Below are 21,170 nucleotides of genomic sequence, written 5' to 3'. Positions count from 1 at the left end.
ATGTCTTTTATGTAATTGATGTTTTCGGGCTTCAAATTATAGCTCGCACTACAAGAATATAGTCTGAATTGCAATTATTTCCTCTGTAACTATAATCAAATTTAACTTTTTGCTTTGGTCTGATTAATGTGCCCTCAGAAATCTGCCAGTTAAAGAAAGGAAACCTCAGTCTGTAACTTCACTCTAGATTAATGTGATTTGTTTGTAGTTTGAATGAGTCAGTGCAGTTACCTGCGTATTTCAGGAGAGTCTTGCTCTGTGGCTTTACACACATCATATCAACAGTTTAAGCTGATCAATTTGTAATCTCAGTCCCTGTAAGTCTTTGAGTTCTGCTTGTTAATAGCTGCCGTTACCTGGATATATTGAAAGTCAAACTTATTAAGAAATTTTAAAGGATTCATCTCAATATAAAATACTTACATCAGAATTAGTTTATTCAATCAGTGGCAGTAGCCGTGGGGCAAGTGCAGGAATGTCGCGGCCACGCTCAGCAGACTCTTTGTGACAGGCACACAGATTAAAGAGTGAAAGAAAAGTTATTATGTGAACTTGCAGGTAGGTCCACAACTGCAGCCAAACCGCAAACTATTTCTGAATTTCTCATTTGACAGTAAAAACTTAATGGATTATATCCTGACCTAAGAGCGAGGACATGGCAGATTGCTCTATTAATAGCACTGCAAATAACACTGGACAAAGCAAGACAAAATTTATAACAGTTATTTTATAATTCTGAGAAGTATCAAAAAATCTTGGTTTACTATGAAGTGTGACATTACAAATTAAATATGGGGCTCCGCCACAGTCTAGATAACAAATGGCAAACACTGCTTGATTCTACAGCCACATTTTTTCATTAACCATAATGCATCAACATTTATTTCTGCTGCTGCTGCCATCTTTTGTATATTGGATCTTATCCCACTCCTCTCTCAAATTGGTGTGACTCTCCATTGATATGCTTTCTCTGTTACAAGTTATTCATAGTTATTTTTCATCTCACACAATGTTGTTCTAGTTCATCACTAGCAACACATTTTGTTTGAGCACCGATCCACAATTCCTACACTGACAACCACTGCCTGACCATCTGTGACGATCTCTTATCACCTACCTTCATCTTTTCAAATCACCTTTCAGAGCAGTGACATGTGTTGAAATGTCAACTGCACTCGTCCGAACAAGTAGAAGATAAGCTATCACTGTGGATGGGCTCTTCTCTGAATGTTAGCAGACTATTTTCATGTTTTTTGTCAGGAAGCTGGAAACTGAAAATTCCATGAAAATATGAATGTAAGCTTAACAAAATATAACTATTCCATTGCAGCCCAACAAGGACGTGAATGTGGAAAAATTCTTCACGGTGGATGAAGAGGATGCAGCCAAACCAAAGCTACCAGATACCAGAAAGGTAACTCGTTTTTAAACATTTTCTGGATGTATCAACATTTATTTCCCAAGTTATAATGTTAAAACTGTAAATTGTTGCAGAGTCCACAAACATTGCAAACCGGTCTCGCTGTTATTTGGTTTAGCGAGATGGCGGTTGAGCTCTGACTAGCTGCTATTGCTAACTGGCAACATAAAATACAATGCCAAATATATAGTTTTGAGTACTTTAAGTCTACAAATCTGCATAAGTTAGCACAAGGGACACTTAGGGTTTGCAGGGCCAGCTTTGATTGTCAGGCACTATTTAACCAACAGCTTGTCGTCAGCTGCTTATCAATTATTGTATTGTCGAAATAAAAGTTCAATAAAAATTTCACATTCACTGCTCCTCGTTTGGAGCAGTGAATGTCCAGAGGAGCATTAACAGGCCTTCAAACTGTTGGAATTCTTTCAAAATCCTGGTTCAGATCACTGGTTAAAGCAAAGAACTAATGTTAGTCTTTTCTTGTTTCTTCATTCCAGTCTCCATTGACTTCATAACAACATTAAATTGGCTGGGACAAATAACAGCTTACAAGTCTGCCTTTGAAGTTGAAGCCAAACTAGAATAGCACTCAGACGAGCACATACATCCATACATCCAAGCTACACCAAATTTGTTATCAACATCTTTGGATTATTTGAGCATTGGACAGCTCCAACGTGTGAAAGCCCCATGAATCCACAATATTAACACTGGCCAGATTACAAGGACTTCAATTGATTTAGTTTTTACTAGTGCTGTCAATAGATTAAAATATTTAATCGCGATTAATCGCATGTATGTCATAGTTAACTCAAAATTAATCGTGATTAATCGCAAATTTGTATCTATTCTAAATGTCCCTTCATTTATTTTTTCCCCATCATTTTTTTTTTTTAATGCTCTATCAACATGGACAAGTGTATTGGCTTGCTTTATGCAAATGTTTTATTTTATTGAAAAACAACATTGCCAAACAGGGCACTACAAAATAAAATTATAAAGTGCACATTTCAGGTAAACAAGGACTCTTCTGCTCTGATCGAGAAGCTGCGGCGCTGATCAGCTGAGACCAGAGAAACTCTGTGTTTCCATAGTCAGTCACTGAGCTCTGATCTCACTGTGTCTCTCTGAGCGAGTGCGCAGGTGCAGGGGGCGGGACTACGGTGCGCTATCTGGAACCACACACACACAGACGCACACACACACTCGCCCGCTCCTTGTACTTCATTACGGCCTGATACAATGATGTTTTAAAAAATTATTGTGACTTAGTCAACCACCAACATGCAAAAGCGTGTGTCACACGGCGAAAGCGTGAGAGTTGGCAGCTCTGCGTTAATCTCGCGATAAAAAAATTAACAGCGTTAATATGGGTTTGCGTTAACGCCATTAATTACGCGTTAAACTGACCGCACTAGTTTTTACCAATGGGTAAAATATCACTGCAAAGCTATTCACATTGATTCACCCATGCCTGTCTCTGATCTTCCCTTCTCTCTATCGCATACTGACAACAGATAAATCTGTGTACTCACAGTGGTTAAAAATACCATCATTTTATTTTTACAAACAGAAATGACATACACATGTATTATAGAAAGCGAGATCTGATCTCAAGTGGCCACAGGAAACTCATTACCACTCAAAGGATCACAACTGCAATGATATCTTTAAGAAACTCCTCATTTTACAGCATCAAAAACATTTATAAAGGCTGGCCGATGAAAAAGAACAGAAGAGATCAAAATAGAAGTTAAGGCTGTGAAAAAATCGATCTGTTCGATCTCCCAACAGTTCACTGGGGACCGTTTCAAAAATAATCTGCAGAGAAAAGGGAAAACGTTTATGTGGAGGTGGAATATATCAATATTAGCTCAATATTAAGAAAATCTAATACAATATCAGATGGGATTGATAAGTATAAGTATATATTGTATAAATATATGTTGAGTGTAGCATTCAGCTTTCAGAGTCAAATAATTTAATACAAATAGTCCTATCAATCTTAGAGATGATTTTAATGTGCATAGCTTTAAGAAATGCCTTTGAAAGCATGAAACAGATCTCCGTTGTCCAGCGGTAGAACATTTGTCACCAGAGCAGCAGATAGTCCTTTCCCCACTCACTCACTTATTCTGCTTTGTATTGTAAACAACTGATACTAAACTTTAAACAATTACAGAAGAGAAGAAACCTGTGTTGGAGAAACAGATGGAAAATATAAATGGTTTTCTACCCACACACACACAGACACAAGTCAGCAAACATGCACCTGAAAGTAGTTTTCTGCAGTTTGTGTGTGTATGTGTGTGTTTATGTATGTTTGTGTGTGTGTGACGGAAGACGGCATGGGGCGAGGGAGACAGAAACAATCACCTGCTGTTCAGTCTTCCAGCACTTCATTAATTGCCCCAGATGTTATCTATATCCTGGATTAGTCATGGTTTACCAAGACTAATTAGACCTGACTGTTCAGCTGGGGGTACCGAGCATCTTGACCCTACTGTTAACAAGACACAAACACACACACACACACACACACACACACACACACACACACACACACACACACACACACACACACACACACACACACGCGAGGCAGACGCACACAGGCAGACAGAGCAGTCATAGTAAAGCCTGGTTTGGAGCTCTCATTTCCCTGCAGCTCAGACTACCAGAGGTCAATTTACAGGACATGCACTATTACCCCTATGTACTTGTATCGTTTTCAAAATGGGATTCTGACCCTTATAACGTTTACATCAGTGAACATTAACGAAGAGAGAAAGTATGTGCACCCCCCGGACAGGAGAAGCTGCAGCCATTGGAGTTTTTGGTCGAAACCGTTGGCTAACAAAGCAGCAATCACATATACAATCCAACTTTATTAGTCCAAAAGGCAATAATATTAACAAGACGAGCAAACAACAAGATACAGACAGGTACTGACAAGAAACCACTGACACAAGGACTAAGTAAAGCTGGTTTCAAAAATCCAACCAGACTTTCACACATGAACAGCGCAGCAGGAGATTCTCCAATCAGACACGTTCACAATAACAAAGAAGTCTCCGGTGCGTTCAGGTTAGGGGTGGTGCACGATGTATTGATTTTAATTCTGCTGCAGCGATCACATGTTTTCTTGTCAGCACGTGGCCAGTGTTGGCCATTATCCCCAAAAGCTCTCTTGACATCTTAGCCGGTGTCTGCCTCATGTATGGCACCTCTGTTTCACCCTGAAATGTTGCTTTTGTTTTTTACATTTTTGTATCCGTCACATCATAAACGTCATAAACACTTCCATTCGCTTGCTGTGAATCATGCAAAAAACTCCAGAGTACCAAAGCCATTCTGAAAGTCTCCAGTGGCTCCATTTTCTTTTCCCCTGTGAAGAAAAGGTTAATGCAAACCAATTGTCAATATTGCGGGTCCTTCATTCTACCGTGAACCATTTGTCCTGATGGATGTGATCTTTTCAAGGAAGACCGGCCCCATGCACACAATGTCACCCGATTTCTAAACAACAGAAAAGTCTCCGGAGCGTTCAGCAGAGGGGTGGTGCACGATGTATCGATTTAATTCTGCTGAAGCGATCACATGTTTTTGACAGCACGTGGCGAGTGTTGGCCCTTATCCCCAAAAGCTCTCTTGAAATCTTCGAAATAATGGTTCTTCAACCCACCAAAGCAGTTTTCCCCTGCCACACATTTTAAAAGTCTCAATGTACCCACTTGCTCACAGTAAATGCTCTGGATGATCTCTTGCTGTCTCCTTACATTAGCTCAGTCAGACATCAGTATTAACCAGGGGGCTGGCAAGAGAAACTCCGGAGAATGTCAGCAGCAACTCTGACATTTGTCTTCTCCCATACATCACATCCATATAAGACCTCCACACTCAGTCTACCTCTGTCTAACTCGTGTCTCTTTTTTCATCTCCACAGCCTTCCACAAACACCTTATTCCAGTCAACGTCTCTCCAAAAGCCCATTGCGGCAAACCCTGAGGCCAAGCCGAGCCCTGAGGCCAAGCCGAGCCCTGAGGCCAAGCCGAGCCCCGAGGCCAAGTCGAGCCCGGCAGCGCCCCCCCCGACCTCCAACAGCATTTCTCACAGCGGCCGAGGTCGGCTTGACCCTGAGGAGCCGACCTCCGAGCTGGACGACTTGAGGAGCCAGATGAAGGACCTGCTGATGTCCGTGGAGCTGCTCAAGGGCCAGCAAATGTAATGAGACTCGATGGGCATCAGAACAGAGTTTGAATATGTTGCTGTGAAGAGGAAATAGAGTGAATGTGTGACGGAGGGATTTGAGCTTGTGGACAAATATTGCTACTGGGGTTGTGTATCATTTTGATTTTTTCGATACTAGAGCTAAATCCATATTTTACGGTAATGCAAGCAGTGCCAGAATGATATTTTTTCTTTAAAAATGCTTATAACGATGGTCAGAAAAGCAAGATGTTTTTCATTACGTACAAAAATGTAATTTTATTACATTTTCTATTTAAAACGTTAACTGTTAAGACTTAAAGACCATGTAGAGCAATTAAGTTAGTTAGAAATGTGTTTTCACTGAAAGATTTTGTTCAGAAAGTCTTGCATAACATATTCAGATAAGTTTGTCGTCTTACTTCCTTTACGCAGAATTTGTTTAAAAAAATCTTGTTTGGCTGTAGGCATTTTGCTGCCTCGTCAACTTGAGTTGGAGGTAGCTTCCGACTTAGCTGTAATGCTAACTCTGCACTAGCACCAAAATTCCGCTGTGTAGGAACAGGCCCCAGATTTCAGTACCCAACCGTAGTTGTTCTATTTATTCACTATTATAGTGACTGTATAAGGTGTGACATGAATTATGAGCTGGTTTTGTGAACAGCATTCTCTGTTCACATCCATGCAAAACTCATTCAACAATCACTTTATTACTCCTTTTAAATTCTGTATAATTATATATCAGAATATGAGATATAAAGGTCTGAGCATGAATCATTGGGAGAGATTTACGGTGATACAAGGCTTCATGCTGAGCTGCTTTCTCATGCCTACAATTGACATTTGGTTTTGATGGACATTTAGCTTGCAGTGTTTTAGCATTTCCTTTTTGTTTTATGTTCAAAAAAAACATTTGCCCACTTTTTCTTTTTTTTGTTCATCTTCAAAGAAAACAGACAATAGTTACAACACAAACGTTTGAGCCTCATATATATATGCTGCAGCAGTGTACCCTAATGAGTCTGTAAGCATGTGTCTTTTTTCTCTTTTTCCAGGAAAGAGATTGCGGAGCTACGAAGAGAGCTGGATGAGGAGAGGATAAAACGTGTGACCCTGCAGGTAACATTGATCTCCACAGGAACGCATGCTGGGCTGTCTACATGCATTACTCTGCATTAGTTTAGCCATATATCGATGCTGATTTTTACACACGAGGACCCAAACAAGCACATGGACTTGCATGATCACAATTCCTGTAGCACATGCACCAATGGGCACATACAGTATTGACTTTTAAAGTCTATTGTTATTTCAAACAGCCAGATTGGAAGGGACAAATGTTGCACATGGAAAAGAATTTGAGAAAAAAGCTCAAACTTTACTTGTGAGTACAACTAAAACATGTTATTAACATACAGGAGGATACTGTTTCCTCTGTGCCTGAGTGCAAATTGAACCATGCCATCGCCTTTTTTAAGGAAATTAATTTGCTGGAGGAACATAATCTTCTTCCAGTGCTTTGGGGCCCTCAGGCCACGTGTTTCATTATTTTGAGATATATCTGAGATTCTCAATACACAATACAAAGCACTGTTTGTTAAAATATTCACTACCTCTCCTCTTCATGTTTCCGTCATACAACTCATAAAATATATCACAAAAACTCAACAGAGTCTGATATACTGTATGTATGTTGGGGTATTTTTGACCCTGTGAAATAATCGATGGATCCAAGTTTCCATGGGAATCTGAGATTTCTTTCCCTAACACTACACAAGTTACAGTTGGATATATATATATATCCCTTTGTGGCCATTTATCAGACTTCAAACTGACACAAAAGGCTCCATCCACCTTTAGGCTGAACCTAATGCTACACCGATGCATGTCCATGAGTGACCAAGTGAGTGAGTTACACCTCACAACAGACTGAATGTTGGACTCTTCCCTTTGGCTTTTGTTCTTTTAACAATGAACGATTTAAACAACTAAGTCATCAGGGAGTGCGACTCGTTTCTGTTGGTTGCTATCGCTACTCTGGTGTCAGGTGCTTGAGATGTTCCGCCTTTCATCCCTTGCACATTGTGGAAAACCGCTGACCGAAAGTGGCAACCTCCAGTGTGGTGCCAAGTTAACACAAGCTGACAATGCTAGCAGTCCAGTAGCAGTGCAGTAGAGACATAACCAAGAAGTCTACTTTATACGACGAAACTAGAAGAGTGCTTATGGAGCACAGATCCCTGCAAAGGCCAATGCCCTATCCAACTATGGTAAATAAAGTAGGAAAAAATTCCTTGATCCACCCTTTTATCCTGATCTACTCCAAGATTCTTTCTTGTGCTCCACCCCTCCATACACTGTCACGGAAATTGTTTCAGTAGTTTTTGCATAATCCTGCTAACAGACTGAGAAACGCTGATGAAAACATAACCTCCTTGGTGGAGGAAATGAGCAGACGACAGGACGACTTTTTGATCTACTCTTTGTGATATGAATTACTGAATTGCTGGAATTTCTAAGTGTTCACAATTTCTGTGGACAATTGTTGCTGATAACAGCCATGCCTCGTAACAGAATTTTCAGGATTCATTCACAAGAAATTAATAGCCTGGACAAGGAGATCGAATTGTATTATTCAAACCAATTTCTAAATGTTTTTTAGTTAAGATGGTGTGTTTTATCTCCCCTGAGATGAACAGCTCAGCCGGTATTAGTCAGCTCCGGTGAGACAGCAGCAGACGCAGCCCAGCAGCAGGGCACCGATACGAATTACATGACAGGAGGACAGAATGCCCTTGTGTGTGGAGCAGTGCTCCACACACAAAGATCATAGATTGGTTTAAAAACGTTCCTCTATCTCCATGTTCTCAGTGTAAAGTAGTAGTAGTAGACAAACCGGTAAAAAAAAGATGATAAAACATTATGAAATTACCATCCCTCCTAGTTTCATAGATTGCTCCTGGTCTGTTGCTGGGTGAAGCTGCAAGTATCTCAAAGAATGTGTTATGCAGCATCACAATCAGCTCCAGTCTATTGTTAAGGCACATAGAAGAGGAGGGGGAGGTGTGTTAGGTTAGTTATAGCAATTGGGTCCCTCTCAGCATGTGATGCCTTACATTCATATCAATATCATCATCGTGTCATGCTAACTTCAGTACGGTGCTTCTTTTTTTTACCTATTTTCCCCACAACTTCCCTAGTCGGTTTCTATTATCATTCATATAGTATGGGTGTGGAACCTTTTGCTTATCAAGGGCTGCTTCAGTTTTTATAACATCCTTCAGGGGCCATTCTAAGTTATTGAATATGAATACAATAATAACCTCTGTTATGTAATGCCTGGAACGTCTTCTCTTTGGCATCTGATGTCAGATGGTAGTGGTGATAATGATAATACCCAAAGCTGGTTTTGGCCAAAACAACTTGGACGTATGAGCTAGACTGAGAGAGATTCTGTATATTAGCATTCACTTCCAGGTCAAAAGACTTTTTATCGGCTCTGGCTATGATATGCAGTGATGGAAAAGTGACACCATGGCGAACGTACTAATCTTCCAAGAGAGTCAGGTGATAGAGCGCCTCAGTTTTTGGTGCTTTGGTGACGTCTTGTCTTGTCCTCAGCCTTTTTAATATTTAGTTTCAGTGCTCAAAGATACCTTGATAAAGATGTTCTAATGTAATGTAATGTAATGTTCTGCTCAGCTCAGGGTTTTACTCCAGGTGTGGCTTCATTATCATCTCCTCCCCTTATTCCTTTCCACTAAACAATCTGTTTCACAGCTGGGGACGTCGACTGCTAAATCATGAGCTCAAGCTGCTCTGGCAGATGCAGACCAGTGCTGATTTAATTTGCCCCAATATCCTCTCTGAGAGTCTGTGCTGTGCGTTTGTGTCCCTACAGATGGAGATAGAAAAGCTCAAGCGAACCGTCCACTCGACGTGAAGCTCGCGCAGCAATGACCAGCGGGCCTCGAGGCAAGCTTCTGTTTGGACCAACCAGAGAGCAGGAAGGTGGTGACAGACGGAGAGAGGGCGGAGAATCAGACCAGCCACCTTGAGCACAATCTCTTTTCAGTGATCTACAATAATAAACTCGCTCCATAATTGTAAGATTTACATTTTGCACATGTATTTTTTTTTTTTTTTTTCAATCTAGATGTTATTAAGTTCCAGATGTATATTTTACCTTCTTTTTTATTTCATTTTTTTTAATTTGCCAACACAAACTGAGGCCTTACTTCAAACTACTGTGCTGGACTTGTAACTCTTCTGCTCACGCTCTCTCTCCCCTTCACTCCACCATTCCTCGTACTCCTCAGGGAGGAGCTTCACTCTCAGTACTACTGACTTTGTATAAAGCAGGGGGCGCTTGTTTTCCACGCCTAATGTTCTTTCTCCTCATTTTTTTTTTTTATGATGCACAATAGTTGATTTTAAAACGTGAGAAAATAATTAATTTCATTTAACAACCTCGTATTCTCACGATAAACATTTTTTTTCTTTCTCATGCGGCGCCTGGCAGCAGTAGCCTCCACGGCTGCAGTGCTTCAGAGAGAGCGCTGTGTTCGTTTCTCTTTGTCTTTTATATGTTTTCTTTAGCATTCCTATCCAGGGTAACACTACTGTGCCTGATTTAAAAAAAAAACAAACAAAAAAAAGTAAATTCTATTAATTGTTTATAATGGGAGCTTAAATTTTCCACGATGGTGTCTGGAATATGTGCAGCATGATGATATTGTATATCTATATTTTTTAAGTCTACTGACATGTCTAGTCAAATGCTATATAGAGGGCCTCTTCTACGCGGGTCTCTTCTATTTTTGTGAGGTTTGGATTTGTTGAAAACTTTGAACTTTAGCCACACAGTCTGCAGGTGATGCAGATACATACACACACACACACACACACACACAAAGAAGTGGCGTCATTCCATGGTTGCTGAGTGACTCGTTGGTCAGTTCATGAAAAAACGGCTCTGTGTTTTTAATCTGGCGTTCATCCCTCTGATCCCTGTCACGGTTCACCCTGCCACTAACTCCTTCCTCCCTTCCTCCTTTGACTCGCAGGGAAATGATTTGAGAGGAGCCTTGTCTTCCTGCTCTGTATTGTGTTTTGTATCAGCTTGCACAGCACTCATCAGATGTCCTGAAGTCATTGTACATGCCTGTACACTAGTTCAACTGGAAGCATATTTTAAGAGTGTAGAAAGAACAATGACAAAACCTCACATCACCTTCTCCTCATCTTAACTCTAGTAGAGGAGCAAATGGTTATAAGAGCTCCACTATGTCGTTTTTTTTCACTATTTCGTCGGGCCCCCATCGCTAGCCACCTCCCGGAAGATAAAAAAAACGCATTAGCCTCGGCAAAAAATGTAGAACGCAACATGGATCATCAATTACAAAACATTACTGAGCATGTCTTTGCTAACACTTGTTGTGCAGATTAAATTCTGCAAAAGCAGTTGTTTTTTTACTTTTCTCCATTGCTACTTATTGTTTGTAGCCTAACTCTTTCTGCAATAACATGCAAATGCTTCCTCCTAAGGCCTGTGCATGCACAGTGTACGTGAGGGGTCATGTGATCTGCCTTTTTAGGCGGGTTAGTTTGGACAGGGATTAAATTGATATGCAGCCTAAACGCTTGTGTGGACAGATTTATTTTTTCACTGGAAAACAAATGTAGTCTTACGGATGTATTGCCACATCGAGCCCCCGTTCCCTGCAGATGGATATGCTATAATCCCCTATCTCTCCACTCATTCTTCAGTTTTTTCTTTAATTTGTCATCTATTTTGTGGGATGCATCGCCTAGAAGTTTGATACAGATATTCACTGGTTCATATTCATGTACCAGTGTACTCACACACCCTGGAGCACATTTCGACATCATTCCAGCAATGAATTATAAAAAATATAAATATATATAAAAACATGATAAATACAGTTGTGACCAACCTATGCCCTGAGGTTATTATACAGTTCAAAGAGAATAAACGTGTAAGTGCTGTCTTAGGTCGTGCTGTCAACAAACATATATTTTGTGTATGTTAAGCTGTTTGCACAGTGTTTTTTTTTTTTTTTGTCTTTCAGCACAGAACTGTTTGTCTTCAGGACACTAGTTGCTATAAAATTGTTCTCCTTAGCTTGTGAGCATGGTGTTTCGGGGCTGCAGAAATGTGGAGCGCGGTGCGATAGGAACTTACTCAGTGTAGGATGCAAGCTGCCCTCAGTAACATCTGACCTGTAGCCCCAAACTTTTGGCCTGCGGCTCTGTGCAGACATTAACCAGCTTATCTCTTGGTGTGGAGATGCATTTTGAAAAGCCGACAGCGGCACAGCATCGACTTCAGCCCCCAACAGCCTCAGCACGGGTTTGAGGGATGTTATAACTCTGAACACTGATCAAGAAATAGACTGCAGGGTCCTGTTCCAAGTTAAATGTCCTGTCGTTGTTTCACATCTACTTTTGTGCATTACTAATACTCTTCTTAGTGTTTTTTTTATTTTAAATTCTTACAGATACGTCACAGAGGTCTTAAAGAAGCGTTACTTTAATTTGAAATCATCCTCAGGCTTGGGTTTAAAGTGGCCTGTGTGTGTGTGTGTGTGTCTGTGTGTGTGTTTATATGTGTGTGTCTGCCCGCAAACGTAACAGTGTCCATGAAGTGCTGGACTGCAGAGTGCATTGACCAAGTTGATAGTATATTTTTGCCCTTAATGATGCAGCTACCATGCAGTGAATGGATGCCTGATGTATAACAAACACAACTCTCCAGCAACATGGCTTGGCGAAGACATAATTACAATGTGGGGGAACGAGGGACCATGGGGGGTTTGGGTGAACATCTTTTTGTGTAATATCTGTAATGCAGCTTAAATTCCACATATTGTACATTCCAGAGTTTGACACCAAGAAAATAAATCTGTGCACATTTATAACATATTTTCAAGTGATTTTGTTTACAAGAGCTGTATCCTTGCATGAGCTGAGAATCTTTCCAAAAAAAAAACAATAAATATCGTCTTTATTTACTGACTCAGACTGTCCTTGGATTTTTGGAAGTGTCATTCTTAAAAGTTTTCACAGCCTCACAACAGCCTTGAGCCTTTTTCATGCTTGGATTCCTGAAAATGCGTTCTTGGAAATATCGAGTGGAAAATCGACCGTTCAGGGGACAGAATGAGTTTCTGAGGAAGGGCAGCTCCTCACAGTTTTTCAATTACGCATGGATGATGTGTTCCATCTATTATTGTATCCGACATCTGGCTGTCTAGCCTGCTGGTTGCTATGTGTACCTTGTGCACTTATGTGTTAATAAGTGCACATGGTCTGTTCAAACAAGAGGATGTGGTTATATATACACATTCATCTATCTGTTTTATTTGTTCATGAGTAAATAAGACGCTCTGATCCTGCTCCATGACATCGATCTCATCCATCTCTTGACTCCTCTCTGAGCATCTGTAAAACCTTCCGATGGTTAATAAAGATGGAAGACGTGTCTCGACTTCCTCTCTCTGTCAATGACTGAAGCCCAAATATTCTGGATTCAGTTGCTGTCATTTTGAGCTTTTGATGCCGGAGTTGGTGAGGGAGTGAAAGTGGAGCCGCAGTATTGAGGGCCTGCTGATACATGCACCTGACCAATTGGGAGTCAGTCCCAGCTGTCAATCATGACAATGTATTTTCAGATCCCTTTTAAATTGTTAAATTTATCTTATATATGACCTTTTATTACAAGCCTTTTGTCGATGGCTTTAAAGGGATAGTTCACCAAGAAATGAAAATTCGCACATTATCTACTCACCCCTATGCCAATTGGGGGGGGGGGGGGGGGGGGTTACAGTTTGAGTCCATAAAACACTTTTAGAGTCCCAGGGGTAAAAGTGTAGCGCATTAGTGACCTATCTTCAGACGCTATAAACAAGGTAATTTATATCAAGTTTCAAGTCTTAATCTTGTATTGTGTTGATTAATAAATATGAGGGAGGGAGGGAGAGAGGGAGAGAGAGAAAAGACAACGACGTGCTCAGTGCAGCAGCCACGGCCTGTAGAAGCACAAACCTGGGCTGGTTCACATTGCACCTCCTGACAACATTGCCTATAGGTGCAGCACAAGGCAGAAACATTGTCTTTCACATGTCTTTGTCGGGCTGCCACGGCCACCTGGGAGCTCTCATTCATCTGGTAAAGTGAGTGCAGGGATTCACTTCTCTCTGACCTTTTCTCATTTACAGTTTGTTAGCGTAGTAGAGCAGCGGTAGCCTGCACATGTGCGCCCAGATCAAACCACCAGATCCCTTCTCACTCAGGAGGACGCAGGACGCTCACTTGAAAGGGAGAAGCGCTTTATCTGGAGAGTTAGGAGCGGTGCACGGGCACACGCAAGTGGAAAGTACTGTCCAGGCTGAAATGGTTAAAGTTGTGATGTTAGGACTTTGCCCTCTCTGTCACTGGATAAAGGGATGACATGAAGGAATGGACTGTAAAATCCATGTATACCTTGTTTTCTCTACCGCAGGAGGATTGGAGTTTTATCAGGCTTCTTGCTCAAACTTTTATTTTACAACACAAAGTAATTGTTAAACGCAGGTGCTGACATGGGAGAGAATCATGCAGAGAGGTCAACTAAAGACAAAAATATTTTTTTTTAATAATAGTTTGGTTTGCTTTATTGCATTTGTTGAATTAAAGCTACTCTTTTATATAACGTATAACAATATTTTGACAAATGATTATGCTTAAAGGTCTTTAAAGATTTGGGTGAAAGGGAACTATTAGAAGAGATTACATTTAAAAGTGATGTTTTAACTATTGTGTTTTATGTAGATTGCACCAATTTATGTTTTCTTACCATAGAATGAGCCCTTTGTATTTAAATACCCTAACCCTAACCCTTAAATACCCTTTATATTTACATCAGGGGTTGCTCTCTACGGAAGACGCCATGTTTTATACAGTGGCCCAAACTCGACAAACTAAACACCTTTTGAGTTTTATGACAACTTAAGGCTACCACAGGTTCGCTCTTCTTCGGCAGCAACAACTTCACCACTTTATGTCACTAATCCCTACACACTGAACTTTTGAATGGTTAATTGTCTGTATTTATATTGCACTTTTCAAGTCTTGGTGACCACCCAAAGCTCTTAACAATAGTTATTTCAATCACAGTAATTGCACATGAGATAATTACACTGTCACAGAAAGGGCAGCAGGTTCAGACTGACAGACTAACACCTAATGGAAGGAGCCTATGACGATGTGAAAGGTTAGTGAGGGAAGACTTTAATTTCTCTTCAGTATGATTATATAATGACCCTCAGTTTGACTCTGAGAATAATATAAGCATAATCATAACTTTAAATATATTTTGTACTATTAAAAAAAACACATATATATATACGATTTATCATTATATATATATATATGAATTATCATCCACTGAACAAACCACACAGATCTTGAATTAAACACAGAAGAAGAGTTCATCATTGGGCTTGAAGATCTTTGTGCTGCCTTCAAGAAGCTGAACCACACCATCTTTAACACTGCCTTAACCTCTTCATTATGTGGCCCCTGCTTGGTGGATGGCACTGTCATGTCACTGCAAGTAGGTTCCCGGTTCGATTCCCAATTTGGTTTAGATTTTTCCCAATTTAGGGCTCATATCATGGCATTTATTGCGTCCGTTCGGGTTACCAGTTTAATTCAAGATTCATTTTAAGACTTTCAGTAACTTTTAAAGCTCAACATGGGCTGGCCCCCGACATACATTTCAAAGCTCTTGACTCCCTTTAATCCACTCTTCCACATCAGATATTTAACAACTTACTTTACAGAGTCCTTTAAAAAAAAAAGGGTTACAATATTTAAATGATCAATTTGCATGAACTAGACCTAGGCCTCAATCTTCATCTCCCATGTTAATAAGAGTTGATGTGGTGTAAACATCCAGTTCAATATACTTTCTTTAACAACGCCTCAAGCACTGCGTGTTAATTGAATGTTCTTTTGCGTTCAGAAATCAGAAACCGCAGCTCCATACTTCATTCAAACACATGACATTACACAATGAGGATACTGTTTATATAAAAAATGCAACTGCAAGGCAGCCATTGGCGACAGAACTTGAGGAAAAGTTACTTGTGAGCTGCTTTGATGTCTTATTTGTGCGCACACAAACTGATTGTCTGGTTAGTTTACTGGCACAAAATCAGTTTGCTCTCTGGGACAGAGATTATCCAAAGTGTCTGTGCTTTGTTCTGCAGCCATTGGTTTCACCAAACGTGGAGAAGACAATGGGCTGATCCACGATGATGGAGTCAGAGGATGGAATCATCCTTTGAGTCGTCCGTCTTGCAGGTGATCATCATATTAAATGGTCCATGCGCACTTAGAAAAACAAGACAAAGACATAACTCAATCAATCAGTATATAAATGTGTAAATTTATCCAATCATGCATCTGTCCAACTCTGCTGATAGCAACACACAGTCACTTACTACAAGCTGGTGTCCAGCTCCTCATCTATGTGTCTCATGGTCACAAACGGGTGCTGCAGAGCCTCAGTAGCAGTGATCCTCAGCTCAGGGTCCATCTGCAGAAGAAGCTTCAGCAGGTTGACAAAGGCTCTCTGATCGATCATCTCTATGGGCTCCTGGATCTCTGCGTAAATCTGTATTTGAAACAAAAATGATCGTTCAGTTTATCTGCTTCCTGTCTCTCAGCAACAGAACTTGGCAGACGTCCGCTAACAAGAAGGTCGGCGGTTTGATTCCAGTCTCCCCCTTCCTCTGTGCTAAAGTGTCCTTTGGCAGTGTGTGATTGATGTGTGATGGAGAAAGTGCTTCACATCCGCCTCTGAGTGTGTATGAAAGTAAATACAGACCATTTGCCATTTTTAAGAAAAGAAACTTACTGTTTAAAGCTGATGGTCGCCACCTCTCTGGCCACATCTCTCAATTCCCCCAGTGTCCTGCCTGAATTCCAATGGGCTCTGCAACAACAGAACCTATATCAGATACTTCCTCCTAAAGGTGTCGACCATTTCAAACTGTTCTCTGGATACAGCTCAGGTAAAAGAAAAACAAGGCAAAACGTACCTTCATTCATCCATTTAGAGATTTCCCAGGACTTGTTCTCCTTGAAGAACCTACGGGTGTATTTTCCTGCATTGAGGAGGTGGTCATCTGGTTTGCCCAGGACATCGACCATGTTCCTCATCTGGAGAGAGAATATAAAGAATCAACTCAGCTTACATCCTACAGCAAGACTCTGGTTGGGTTTGGACAATTGTCTGTTGCTGTTTGTCAGGAGCTGTGGAGTCCAATCTAGATTTATTACATTACTCACCATCTGATACTGGCCGTATATACTAAACAGGTGCCTCCTGAGGTACAATAATGACAGAAGACACCCAAGACCCCACAGGTCGATCCTCGATTTCCTGTGTAAAGGATACAGAGAGCAGAGTGAGCAGTGCTTAGTTCTCAGCATAGTGGTCACACAATCATGCTTTTTGAGGTACATTTCGAAATGTGCATTAAGGATAGGATGTCTATTAGCTGATGTTGAGCTTATTCACAATGATGGAATCTCTCACACACACCGCATTTTGTGTGTTCTGTGTACGCTTTTCACTGAGACATGTACATTTTTATATGAAAAAATATAACACTAAACACTAAAAGCTGTAAACCTAGGGGAAACCCTGAAACGTGAATTGTTTCCTGCTCTACAGCCCTGAAATAAAGTAGCAGCTGTTCTAAGACATTTATTTATTTCAGAAGATAAACATCTACACCTTCAGGAGGAAAATGTCACAAATTGCTTGAGCCTTTATTGTGTGGACCAAGGCTGATTTATTGAATGTTTTTTTTTGAGTCCAAGTCAAAAGCAACAAGTAACAAACTCCCGCAAATGTAATTTGCATTCACATTTCCTTCACTTATTTTGAAAAAGTAATTAATTACACAACTTGTTACACTCCAAAGTAACAATAATTGTTACGACAGAGTAGACAGAGTTTTATTTCTGTAAATGTGCAATTATTTCCTCTCCTGACAGTTTTCCAGTACCACTGAGAGGTCTTGCCTTGGACCTTGCAAACCCAATGCTTACATTGAGTCAACTGTTTGGGACGTCTTTACATCATGACATTCATATTTGAAAAAGTTAACGCCCCTCTGTTCATATATGGACAATAGAGCTCAACGCACTTTTGTACCTACTGTTACCTCACAGCGCTACAGGCAATGCTGTGGACTCTTATTTGATAATTTGGTTTTATTGTCATTTCCACACATGTGCATGTCAACAAAACAAAACAAAATGTGTCTGTGGCTCAACAAGTAGAGTGGAACGGATTGGCTAAACTGAAACGAGATGGTCTGGTCTACTTATTGTATGACCAGGTTGTGCCGCCCTTACAGCCATCACCTAGCACCAGAGATAAGGACAAAAAAGTTCATCTGTTGATTAAAAGTGATAAAATATGTTGTTTTTTCATATTTGTACCATTGGCTGTCCAGTTGGGTCCTACATTTTCTGATGTTTACAACTTCGCTTGCTTTTGCCATTACCTCTTTGAAAAATAGTCTGATGGATCCACCTGGACAATTGACAGTAACTTGAATAATCTTAGTCATCTCTATCGAGTTAGAGCCATTTTGAGGCCAAAGGTCATCTTGGTCATCCCAACATCCTCTTGACGACAAATTTTGACTTCTGCCATCAGGAAGGAGGTAAACTTCCCCAGGGCTAAGGTCCAATTTAAGATCATTTGTCCCCTAAGTGGACTATATAAATAAGCAGGCCAAGTGATATTGCACACCAGAATTGTAATATAAAGTTGTAAAAAAGGAATAAGAGATTTTTAGTGCTCTTTTTATGTATTTCATGTACTTGTTATGATGTGTATGGATTGTGTGTGACTACTGTTTTGCAAACTAAATTGCTCCTCTGGGACAAAAATACTATATTAACCTAGGTAGACTCAAAATGACCCAGATTTGGGAGAACAATAGTGGTCCCAAGTTGACCATAGCATTGTTGGATAAATACAATATTGTTGAATAAAATCCAATAAAAACTAGAATAATGAAAAACTAAATAAGATATGAAAATATTAAAAAAACAACAAGAATGCCATCTCTGCCATCTACCCCCTCAGACTTCAGAGAAGAAACGGTACTGTCCGTTGCTTTATACTCTGTTGCTTTATACAGGCTGGAATCTAAACCAGGAGCCAGATGGTAGAACTTGAGCTGTGGAAATGAGAATTGACTGATATAAAAGATTTGGCTTTCATAACGAAACCTAAGAGTTTACTGCTGACGCTCATAATGAATTTAAACTCAAAATAACGGATTGCTGAAAAAGTTGAAACAAACGATATAGGATTTTGAGAAAAGAGTGAGACTCTTATCCACATTAAAGTTTGCCTGTTTGTAAAGTTAGAACAAAGGTTGCTGACCTTTTACAAAGCACCCCTGCATTGGCAAGGAAATGTAACTTTGCGTCTATCAAACTTTCCAGGTATTTGTATGTTTCCATAACCTGCACCTTGATGGTATAGTGCTCTGAGGAGCAGCGGGTTGAAGTCGAAGAAGTGTTGTAAATACATTCCTGTCATAGAAGGATAAACATTATGGTTCACGGCAAAATGAACAGAGAAAATGATCTTTCCCCTGAGTTTAAATGTTTATCTGATGAGTTTAAGTCACAAGCATAAATGGTTGCAACACTCTCTGTTTGTGTTTCAAAATAAAAGCACTCCTTCTGCATTTCTTTTGACAGAATCCATTCTTTTGTTTAAAAAAGTTTTTTTTATTGTGAAATATTTGCAGAAGCGGAAGATACAAGGCTTCATACTGTATAGTACTGGTATTTATTTGAGTACTCAGGACTACATACATTTTTATACAAGGAAAAAGTCATATGTATGGCCATATTCAAGGTAAAACATTGTGGTGCAGTAGCACCACCTCTGCAGAAAACATTGTTGAACCAAGAAGCAAAATCTTGTGCATTGAGCAGATGCTGTAATTATTAATTGATATTAGCGTGAATATTGTGCATTTAATAGATAAAGGTGCATACCTGCCTTTCTTCATGTATATTTATGCTCGTACATTGAGCCTCTAATAGAAATTGCAAAAAATAAAAAATATGACCCTCCTAAATATGTTTGTGGTAAGATGTCAGGATGGTAGATCTCGGCTTATGTTTGGAATTCAAAAGTGATCTTGGGATCGATAAGGCTGGTGACCACTGCTATGATGACATCTCCTCAGACAAGCAGTCATTTATCCTTCCTCTCTGGGTGCTGTGAGTTACAAAGTTAAGAATGGTAAATGGTCTGTATTCTCTAGTGTTTCACAGCAGCCGTCATGGGCAAGTCGGGGTTCAGTATCTCAGTATATAAGCCGCCCCACCAAATACAATCCAAAGCTTGAAACCATCTAGGGGAGGGACAGTCTTCCCTGCTGGGACATTGTTCAACTTGTCCAATTTCCTACCTGGAAGGGAGACAGAAATCTCACGTGTCAATAGTGGAGCTTTATTAAACTTTTCTTTATCAGTAAAGTGAAGAACAATAATATGTGGCTCTGGAGGGAGAGCAGGTCATCCACTAACCAGGAGGTCGGCGGTTTGATCCCTGGCTCCTCCAGCGCGACACTCAGCTAAATTCTTGATAAAAACAGTCCATTTCTATAGATTGAGTGTCTCTCATGCCCCAGAGAGGTCATGTGTAAGTTATTCTTGACATTTGGATGATCATGATCATTACAGTTTTTCCCAGAATGCTATAATTTATTCCAACGAGAGCCAGTAGTCAGGATCTGATTGAGCTATTCCTCGGGCGATCACAGACACGGATAGAAACATGGATCGGGGACAATCAGAACAGAAGCTCCATCTGAGAACCATTTGATTGTCCTTGACCTCAATTTCAGACCTTTGCTTAAAAAAGCAACGTTTGATTACAGTTATATGATAAATGGTCTGTATTTATATAGCACTTTTCTAGTCCTGATGACCACTCAAAGTGCTTTACGTCACAGTTTTATATTCATTCAATCACACACACACATTCATACAGTGCATCTATGTGCAAACTAGGGAAAACTGGGATTGAAGTGATCGCTCTATAACCATCGCCCCATATTGTTCTATGAATATTTAATACATGGTGAAGCACCTTGAGTGAATAAAATCAGCATTAATACAACATGGTCATGCATAACGTCATTGTAACACATAATATGGAATTCATTTGTACTGGTTTCCTGATGAGTTGCTGCAGAGTAACACATAAAATCCTGATAAAGTTAACATGGTCATTTTAAACTCATTCTGGCTAGCTACTCTGTCCTTGCATAATAATAATAATAATAATAATACATTAATATTAATTCTATATTATCATTCATTTGAAGTTTTGTTTGAGCCTACCTGATTGAATTTGCCATTTCATTCACCACTGAGGTTATGTGCTAAATACTCCACAGCTAGCAGAATGTTGTCTAATTGC

The 21,170-nt window shown here is 40.0% G+C and overlaps 1 protein-coding gene across 4 annotated transcripts in view; it reads left to right on the top strand.

The window, feature by feature from the left end:
• Positions 1-12,673, top strand: part of cd2ap (CD2-associated protein) — a 54,313-nt gene extending 41,640 nt beyond the window's left edge. For all 4 annotated transcript variants that reach the window (XM_062410797.1, XM_062410795.1, XM_062410796.1 and 1 more), the window contains 4 exons: positions 1,331-1,414; positions 5,367-5,644; positions 6,685-6,748; positions 9,531-12,673. In XM_062410797.1, the coding sequence (XP_062266781.1) occupies positions 1,331-1,414; positions 5,367-5,644; positions 6,685-6,748; positions 9,531-9,572 (468 nt within the window). In that variant the 3' untranslated portion in view covers positions 9,573-12,673. The remainder of the gene's footprint in view (positions 1-1,330; positions 1,415-5,366; positions 5,645-6,684; positions 6,749-9,530) is intronic.
• Positions 12,674-21,170: the final 8,497 nt, after the last annotated feature.

Source organism: Platichthys flesus, chromosome 18 (assembly GCF_949316205.1).
Source record: "Platichthys flesus chromosome 18, fPlaFle2.1, whole genome shotgun sequence".
Lineage (NCBI taxonomy): Eukaryota > Metazoa > Chordata > Actinopteri > Pleuronectiformes > Pleuronectidae > Platichthys > Platichthys flesus.
The sequence above is the reverse complement of the archived record's forward strand: the minus strand, read 5'-3'. Positions and strand labels throughout refer to the sequence as shown.